Source organism: Lineus longissimus, chromosome 5 (genome assembly GCF_910592395.1).
Source record: "Lineus longissimus chromosome 5, tnLinLong1.2, whole genome shotgun sequence".
NCBI classification, from domain to species: domain Eukaryota; kingdom Metazoa; phylum Nemertea; class Pilidiophora; order Heteronemertea; family Lineidae; genus Lineus; species Lineus longissimus.
Genome location: NC_088312.1, coordinates 18,231,138 through 18,241,418, shown reverse-complemented (window position 1 = coordinate 18,241,418; position 10,281 = coordinate 18,231,138). Strand labels below are relative to the sequence as shown.

Here is a 10,281-nt window from a genome sequence, read left to right as displayed (position 1 = left end):
ATCTCACTCGAACCTAATATTTGCAGGGCAGAAAGACCTCACCCAGGGCATAAATCCATAGAATTTTTGACAGGTCATGACCATGATAATTTCAGAGTTTGGGGGTCTGAAGTTTTTGGGGTCGTTTTTGTCTGAATTTCACGCGTCCATCACGTTTCACGGCTGGGCGGGTTAATTGGATCCCCAAATCCACGCCAGAGAACATATGAACCCTAAAGTCCATCAGAATGTTCGCCAGAAACACCTTTAATTCAGTATATCATAGAAACTACATTGTACATTCTGATCGCACAGATAGCGCCCCTACTGGACAGTGAGACCACGCACTGATTTCTTAAAGTGCTGCTTTCCTAAGCGATCTAAGCTGATTGGTCAATTAGTGATGCGGAGCCTCTTCGGCGTTCACTTGCACTTGGAGGTGTTATTCTCAAAAGAGAACTTCCAAGGCGGGATGATCGTTTTTGCGTGCCACTACGGTTGGACGGCAATTGGGTTTGTTTTTGCCCCTATTGGTCATTAGTGATACACACCATAGGGAGCATGGATGCCCTTATTGTCCCTGTAGAGTAAAGGGATCCCTGGTCAAGCTACTTTTCAACTCTTTCACTAACTTGACCTGAAGGAGGCGTTTGTCCAGAATTAGCCTTTCTTCCATCTGTCCATCTTTAAACACTCTGTAAACAAACGGGATGTACCGGCGTAATTCCCGGCACTCCACGGGTTTATAAGATCTAGCGTACCGCTTACAGATGGATGTATTTCCGTACTGATCAACTAAGCTTTGCAAAACATTCCTTGGAGCTGGCAATTCAAGGGTCTCAAACGGCCTCAACTGAAGCGGGAAAACATTTGTCTTTTTCATGACGAAAGACCCCGGTTCGTCGGATCGGAAAATGTGAGTCGCGTCCTGTTTATAGAAGAAGCAATCGAGGTCTGGCGCCCACCATCGTCCAACATTCGGGTAGTACGCCCCACCCACGATGTGTTTGGAATCGTAGATTTTAATGGAATCCGTCACCATCTGTTTTGGGACAAATCTCGTCTGCTCTTCCATTATATTGATGATGTCCTTGCGGTATTTGTAATCAATGTATAGATCCACGTCCATGTCATAAGGCACGAACCCGTGATGTCGCCACGACCCGAGGAGTGTCCCAAACATCATGAAATATGTCCAGTTGCGCTTCTTTGCCAGGCCCTCGAAGTAGGACAACATACGGAGATACGTCCGTCGCTCCTCGTCGTCAATGTTAGCACCAAGCAGTCTGCAGACGGCAGTGGGGACGGTTTTGTTGACTTGTGGATCACATTTTGGCACTTCGTACAGCCGAGGGAACTCTTCGGTTCTCTTTCCATTTACTGCACAGAGAGAGAATGCGTTTGTTATGGTTGTAAGCTTAGGACAGAAGGTTTAGACTTTGAGACATTTTATGTAGTTGCCACTTTGATAGAGGGCCTGTGCCGGTGTAATGTTTTTGAGTGTTTCTGTTTTTGAGTGTTTCTGTTTTTGAGTGTTTCCCCTCATTGTTTGGGAACGCTCAAAAATAGATTGACGAGTTTTTCTGTGTATCCCCCCTATTGAAAAGTCATGGTCTCTCTAGCTGCCTATTGTTTGGAAACACTGAAACATGGGGAACAACCACAGATGTTACACCGGTGTAATGTTTTTTAATGTTTCTGTTTTTGAGTGTTTCCCCTCATTGTTTGGGAACGCTCAAAAATAGATTGACGAGTTTTTCTGTGTATCCCCCCTATTGAAAGTCATGGTCTCTCTAGCTGCCTATTGTTTGGAAACACTGAAACATGGGAAACAACCACAGATGTTACACCGGCAATAAAGTATAGTCGTTTTTTTTTAACGTTGCCTTGGCAGGTTCCCACTCTTTTTTTGTGGGAATCCAGTTTTTCTATTCCATTGTTCTAGCTTTTTTTAGGTTGAGGAATCTGTAAGCATTTCTGCCAAGGAATCTGAAGGCAAAATGATGTATTTGATATTGTCGGGCATATGGATTGACAGGGAACACCGAGGATGGGACTCTTATGCTGGCCTATCTTGTAGTAGAATGTCTGGGAGATTTCGGCACATTCTTGACGCTATAAGAAAACTTACATAAAAATAAAGTTTTTGGCGCCAATGATGTCAACTATGGTGGATTGGTACTTTGGGTCTAGCTATAAGTAACAACCATTAGTGTGGGTTTTCATCAAAAAGGTGAAGATTTCATAAGATAAGACTGGTTGCTTTATAATTATCTGAAGAAAACGACCCAATTACGTGAGTGAGACCTTTATGTTTATTACTTTATGATTCTAAGTGCTATCCACCTTACCATTTTTCAATTCGAAGATGACGTCTGACTTTTCAGTGAAGACGTATTTCTTTGTCAAACCGCTGATGAGCCTTCTTTGATAGACTAGAAGGTAGATGGTAATCACCACAAGCACTAGAGCGAACAGGCGGAGGTATACGTTAGATCTGAAATAAAATAAAGCATTTTAATGTGTGAATGAATCTTTTCCTCTGACAGAATTATGGCAATTACGTTAAAACGCTAGACATTGACATCAGTTCATTCGTTCATCTGTTCACCGAGAAGTGCCGTTTCCCGCTGCGGTCGCGCCGCGGAAGAACTCCTCGGCTGTCTTTCGGTCCTACATGTATAATAAAAGATGAATTTTCGACTCCGAGTCATCTTCGAGACTGAATGACAGTCATTTCGGGACACCTGCAGAACCGATTGACTGGTTGAAACACCTGTATTTGTTTGAACCTATCCAAACAAATTATCATTGGAAGTGTGTACAATGGAGACAAGACCAAAATTGATTTATCACCCTTTCAGCAGTCGGGCAAGTATTAATGGTGAAATGTTAACTGGTAGTTGACCTCGGGAATTTTTTCATAATCGACAAATTGGACAGACGTTGATATTTCCACTCTTTTCAGCCAACTGGCAGAAAAATCTCAAAACAAATCAGTGCCAAATCAGTAAAAATCAACATTAATTTGTTCATCAAATACTTTCTTTATATCTGTAGACTTGCCACACCAAATATCTTTTCAATTCCTCTCCAAATATGCACTTGACAGTTAAAAACATACTGGCGTCTAATTGATATGTCTGGACACTCCAACCTTTGAATATTCAATGGTGGTCTTGTCTCACAAGTCGCTGATAATGTTGTCGTACAAGTTGCTGCCCCCGACTTGGAATACGATTTCATCATTTCTGCCTTGTCTGGATTAGAATTTTCAAATGTTCCTGTGTATTAAGATTTGGTGTAAGAATATTTGAAAATGTTCTTCGCTTTAGCAAAGTCAAAGGCATCACTATATGACAGGGCGAGTCGGAGTCGGAACTTAAAATCACCAACTACAAGTGCGGCATCCTCGAAAAACCCGTGTAAGTCGTATCCTCCCCCTCGCTAGACTCCCGGGGGCAGTCCATTGCGTCATCCTGACGTGGCCGGTCCACTACGTCCGGAGTGTACCCCTCGCACACGTAAGTTCGGTCGTTTGCAAGAAAGGCTCGAGGTTGATTTCAAAGTTCCCGGGAACGAACTTGGAGAGGCACATCGGGCACAGAAAAACAGTAGCTATGCCAGCGTTGATCGAGACGTGTCTTGGTACTTTCGATATCATGGCGCGGTCACTACACCTTATGCCAGTGGACTTTTTTGTGATTTTGTGCGACAAACCGCAGCCGTAGACGGGAGAATGATGATCTTATCGCTGCGACAAAAATCTCGCGCTTGCGGGACCCCCATACGGTTCGGGTGACGTAGAGACTTAGGCCTATGATAGTCCGTACATACCTGAAGCTGGTCATGTTATTCAAACCTGCAATAATGTATATTCTTTATTTCTGGTTTGTTCAGCCATGGGCTTGTCAAAATACTTAATGAGTAGTCCGTGGTTCAGCAGAGGTCCTTCTTTTTGGCAGTAGTCCCTGGAACACGTAAGATGCGCTAACTTGTAATCACCAGAAGTTTGAAATGAAAATGAAATCATCACAACTCGACACTGAGCCAATACATAAGACCTGGTTCCACAAAAGTGTTCTGCGCGGCTGCTGCCGCGGCAAAAATACGTTTGTTTCCCCAGTAGATCAGTGATAAACGTCTGTCATTATCTAGGCCTTATGTCCTCCGTCATGCCTTCCGCGGAGAACATCCTGCGGATAATCCCGTCCGGCACTACACAAACCAGGATAGCGGATACATCGTCTTCACACACGAAAACAGCAAGAGTGAAATGGAAATGTGGGAAGGGCCTATATTTCAAGTGATTCTCTATAGAAATGCAACGATAGGCATGCAAGACAAATTATCCAGAGCGACTAACCCCCCGAAAAAATTAACTTTCTAACTTTGGGTGCATTCCTGCTGCCCGGCCAGAGGCGCAAGGCCTTTGCGCCATTGCACCCAGGGCATCCTACTCTTATACGGCTATAATGCAGTCATCAGCGCGCTCATCACTGCAGCCATCAGCGCGGTGTGTCGTACAGCTTCTGTAACTGACAAATGCTCCCCTATTTAGTTTTACACACAGGTTCAATCGGGAAAAAGCATTCCGCGATAATGACGTCACTGCAGCTGCTGCCCTCTATTTCCCCATCGCTGAATTACAGGCAATGTCGGACAAACATGCGGTTTCGTAATGGATTTAGGCTTTCTAACTAGGGCAGTTAGATTCAATCTGGCACATATATCCGAGTGTTGGAAATACTAAATAATTGTTCTGATTATTTCTCTCTCTGACTCTATGGTATCATTCATGCTAAAAACAATGCAGGGTCAAAGATAATTGACTTTGAAATAAGCTCAAATGCGTAGAAATAAGTGTCGATGTCCGACTGTCACGTGACTAAAACGTAATTAATATCTTATTCAAATGACCTTGTGAGCTGTAAATGGTAACCTCGCGGAATGCTATTAACTATAGTGAACCGTTAGTTGTGTTAAATTGGCCTTGTGTGGGGGAAATTGGCCCTGTGGGATGCCGAAATTGCGCAATTGCCCCGCCCCCGAAAATCTCATTTGGGCCTAACAATGACTGATTCGAGCAGTTGAAAATGTATGGAATAATCTCGCCCCTTTGGACCAGTTTGACCTCTCCTTACGGTGTTCATGGTGGATCAGTGTCCTTGTCGAGCGAGTGTCCAGCTAACAGATGTTCTCGATGTATTTTGGAGAAGAGTTACAAAAGATCGATAAACATATGTAGCTTACCTCAACCAGTCTGATTAGTAAATCCAGGACTCAGTGACTTGTTTCACGTCTTTGATGAGAGTACGAGATTGGAGGAACCACAAAAAGATTGTCAACATACCTCAGCAGCTCTGCACTTCACTATACTAATAATACTATACTATATTCCATGAAGCTATTACGCGTTATTAATTTCTAATTCTATAGGCTACGCTGGCACGCTGGCACGCTTTCATGATATCGCAATTCCAATATTTGAATATATATATCATTATACTGAGAGGATTGATTCAGCTGACAAAGAATATTTGCGGCTCTATTTTCTGTTGCCCGAGGTCATGTTTGCTAATGGTGTTGTAAGTGTAAGGGGGCGGGGGCGTTTCACCATTACCTTTCAAGTGATTATATTTGACAGAGGAAATGGGAATGATAGACTAAACTTCCACAATTTCGAGTGAAATATACATTAAACCAAACTGATATCTTTCGTCAATTAGATAGTGCGGAGTGCACACCGACCACAATCATCCATGGTGACAGCTCTGGTCAGCCACACCGGGTAGCCCACTGACTAAAACTATCCGGGGTCACAGAACTGGTAAGCCCACCCATAGTCCTACTGACTGAAACCATCAAGGGTCATAGCACTGGTTAGCCACACCCATATTCCCAATTACCGCCACCATCCAGAATCTCAGAACTGGTCAGTCCACCCAGTGTCCCACTGACCACAACCATCCAGGGTCACGACACTGGTTAGCCACACTCAGCAACCTACTGACCACATCCATCCAGGGTCACAGCACTATTCAGCCACACCCAGTAACCTACTGACCAGATCCATCCAGGGTCGCAGCACTGGTCAGCTACACCCAGTAACCTACTGACCACATCCATCCAGGGTTACAGCACTAGTCAGCCACACCCTGTAACCTACTGACCACATCCATCCAGGGTCACAGCACTAGTCAGCCACACCCTGTATCCTACTGACCACATCCATCCAGGGTCACAGGCTGGTTAGCCACACCCAGTAACCTACTGACCATGCACATCCATCCAGGATCACAGCACTGGTTAGCCACATCCAGTAACCAACTGACCATGCACAACCATCCAGAGTCGCAGCCCTAGTCAGCCACACCCTGTAACCTACTGATCACATCCATCCAGGGTCGCAGCACTAGTCAGCCACACCCTGTAACCTACTGACCACAACCATCCAGGGTCACAGCACTGGTCAGCCACACCCTGTAACCTACTGACCACATCCATCCAGGGTCACAGCACTGGTTAGCCACACCCAGTAACCTACTGACCATGCACATCCATCCAGGATCACAGCACTGGTTAGCCACACCCAGTAACCAACTGACCATGCACATCCATCCAGGGTCACAGCACTGGTTAGTCACACACAGTAACCAACTGACCAGATCCATTCAGGGTCACAGCACTGGTTAGCCACACCCAGTAACCTACTGACCATGCACATCCATCCAGGATCACAGCACTGGTTAGCCACGCCCAGTAACCAACTGACCATGCACATCCATCCAGGGTCACAGCACTGGTTAGCCACACACAGTAACCTACTGACCAGATCCATTCAGGGTCACAGCACTGGTTAGCCACACCCAGTAACCTACTGACCATGCACATCCATCCAGGGTCACAGCACTGTTCAGCCACACCCAGTAACCTACTGACCAGATCCATCCAGGGTCACAGCACTGGTTAGCCACACCCATTAACCTACTGACCACATCCATCCAGGGTCGCAGCTCGTGTCATTTTCCTAGACAGAGCCGAGTTGAATCTTCAAAAGATTGTCCTTGGCTTGGTCAGGGTGCAACATTGTCATTAGGTCGTTACATTATCCTCGGTATTGGCAGCTTGTAACGTTGTCTTCAAGTTGTGACATTGTCCTTGGTGTGGGCAGGTTGTGTGCACCATTGTACTCAGGTTGTTACATTGTCCTTGGTGTTGGCAGGTTGTAACGTTGTCCTCAAATTGTAACATTGTCCTTGGTGTGGGCAGGTTGTAACATTGTCCTCAAATTGTGACATTGTCCTTGGTGTGGGCAGGTTGTCGCTTTGTCCTCAAGTTGGGACATTGTCCACAGTATGGGCAGATTGTAACATTGCCCTTGAGTTGCGACATTGTCATCAATGTGGTCAGGCGGTGACATGGTCCTCAAATCATTAATCAGCAACAACTCGTTCTTTTCTCAACTGGTCAAAACGAAGTCAATCTGTAGCTCTTGTTACTCAAGCAGATGACACAGTCTGTCAACCAATCTGCAGTGGAACTTCCCTTAGCGGACACCTCTCTAAGAAGGACACCCTCTCTCTTAAATAAGGACACCAGTTTTGATCCCAAATTGGTTGTCTCCATTCAATTTGACCTCTCTTATCAGGACACCTCTCTTTTAGGGATAGTACTTGTCAGTCTTGAGGGGTCCATAATAGTGAGGGTCTACTCTATGGTGTGGTAAAAATCCGATTCCAAAATGAGTTGACAGGCACCACCAATAAGCCAAGAATTTGATAGAATTTCAAATTAGCTTTGCACTGATTTTCCCAGTAGTAAACTCAAAATTATAAGACAAATTTCCTATAAATATAGAACATTTTATTCAATAGAAGGACATTGTTTGAGAGATAAAGCAGTAACAAAGGTTAAATAGTATTTTTCATACCTAAAAGAGTTCCATCATTTATGTCACAATACCTATATTCAAGAATTAAAGGGGTACGCCATTGATAATAACTGGTGGTCCAGGAAAATAGAAATGCAGTTAAACACAATGCCATAGTGGAGTTATCATGCAAAATAATTTGCTGACATTTTGTATTTGTAGAATTAGTATATATGTCTACACAACGGCAATGTTGAAAATTATATTCAATTCATATTCAGGGAATTGGAATTTTTCTAATTCAAATACAAACTAGTATTGGGCAATTCGCCTAACAGCAAATTGCAGACCATATCCCTGGTGAAAGTATTTTGTCATGTTGAGAAATTAGGTTTGCACCAGGATATAACCAGATAAATCAGAGGCAAATAACCCTGAATAACCAGCTGAATTAGGTTGTGACAGTAGGTGCATCATAAATACTAGAATTAGCAATGGTTCTGGGACTGCAACAACTCAGCATATGGATGGTCAGAATCCAGCAGACAACAAGCAAATGTAATCTGAATCTCAACATCTTTCGTATCTTTTGATGAGTTTTCTGGTCGAGTGAGGTAAAACCAGTTGGCCATCGGGGATGAAAGCTCCCAATGTTGGGACGACCAATAATACATTGCGTCTCCACAGTATTTATATTATAATACCTCCCTCCATGCAAACATGGTTCTGCTGCCAATTTTTTCTTCAAATGATCTAGGTGTCAATCATGCACTTGTGGGTACTGGCACCACGTAGGTAACTTCTGATCTGATCTTAAGTGGCAGGTTTTTGGTGCTTTGTCCTGGTGCTCATTTTTAAGATGACAAAACACCATCACCAGGGATATGGTCTGCAATTGCTGTTAGGAAAGTCACAACCTGGGGACAAAAAATAAATGTGATTTAGACTTCGCATTCCTTTGAAGTGTAGGTTGCAACATCCCAGGCCATTGATGCATGCATGGTCACAACATAGGGGCAACCGGGAATCATGGCAAAGGATTTTTACAACCATTCTTTTGAAGTGTAGATTGTGATGCGAAGGAAGTGTCTTGATCTCTACATAAAATTCCTTCGACATGGTGCAACAAACCAGTCCAGTAGATATATACATGGTCATAGCATACGGCATCGAGACAACCAGTATGCAAGGTTACGGCCAGGCCCAAGGGGTATGACCTATCAGCACTAAGAGTAAAAACGTAACATGCAATAATAGCTTTTTAAACTAACTGCCACAGTAGGTTTATTTATTCAGTCTTTTTGAAGTAAAAGTATTACAGTGAAAAAGAACGAAATACGGCTGGAATATTATACTGGTTTGTCTTCGGACGGCAAATTCAGCACTGCACCGATGTCAAGGTTAAGACAGTTATACGACTTTGCCTCATCAGCTCCTCGTGGTCAAGGCTCCTATATCCGTGACTGATGCGGTCGCAGAACAGAACAGATGCTGGTCATCCCCGTCAGGCTGTAAAACAGAGCGAGGAAATATTTTAACTTCACCAGAAGTTTTATCATTCATTATTCAGACCAACAGACACTGACTACCTGCTAATAGTCTATGAATTTCATTGTCATAATTCAGAACAAACACTTATCACCTTTGCTGACAATATTTTCAGAAGGTGTGTACATTCGTGTGTCCATTTACACTGCACGTGTATACGTGCTTTACTGTACATTTCTACAGGAGTGAGCAGGATGTACAGAAAAACGATCTCCAAAACTGTTGCTTTCAGCACTCGCGACACGTTAAGCGAGGTTTCAGCAATTATTTTCAGTGAAGGTATATCTCATGTGTAGAGTCTGGGTGATTTTGAGACATTCTTAGGTGTTTAAGGCGCACAGTTTGATGAAACTCGCCCGAATTCGTAATTTTTTTGATGAATGTATATCCGCCATTGCGGGGATCTGGAAACTTTCGGATGACAAGTTTGCCTCAAAAGATGGACGTGCTCCCTATAATTGTAGTGTAATCTGAATAAATGGGTCATAGAGTTTGAGGTGCTGCCACCTCGTGATAGATTAGGGGACTGTTCAAAATGGCTGTCATGTTCTAGAAATATACTTCAAGTGTTCAGAGTTTAAATCCATCGTTATATTCTTTCGGAACGCCCATCGGCAACTGAACATGGTGTCAGAAGTTAAAGAAGACTCTCATGAACTGGGAGAGACTGTTATTTTGTTGAGAGATGTCGATGTTGATGAGCTTTGAGCCAAGATTCGTGAATCTTTCCCCAGTCAGAGGAAATGTTTCTGATGACTGCATGTACATCTCGTGTGCATCATGTGTATAAAGGTGCTGTGCAGTGACTTTTCATGTGCTGAACAGTGAGTTGCGCCCATGAATGATGAATCTGAAGATAATCTAAGGAACTTTCGTGACAT

At 43.7% G+C, this 10,281-nt stretch overlaps 1 protein-coding gene across 1 annotated transcript; it reads right to left on the bottom strand.

Annotated features, from left to right (window-relative positions):
* Positions 1-282: 282 nt before the first annotated feature.
* On the bottom strand, positions 283-5,426 carry LOC135488692 (uncharacterized protein RP688-like). Its single transcript, XM_064773375.1, has 4 exons — positions 5,233-5,426; positions 3,817-3,950; positions 2,331-2,476; positions 283-1,359 (listed from the first exon to the last, which is right to left on the bottom strand). Exons 2-4 carry the CDS (start codon positions 3,828-3,830, stop codon positions 551-553), a joined length of 969 nt encoding a protein of 322 aa, XP_064629445.1. The 5' UTR covers positions 3,831-3,950; positions 5,233-5,426; the 3' UTR covers positions 283-550.
* Between the last annotated feature and the right edge of the window lie 4,855 nt (positions 5,427-10,281).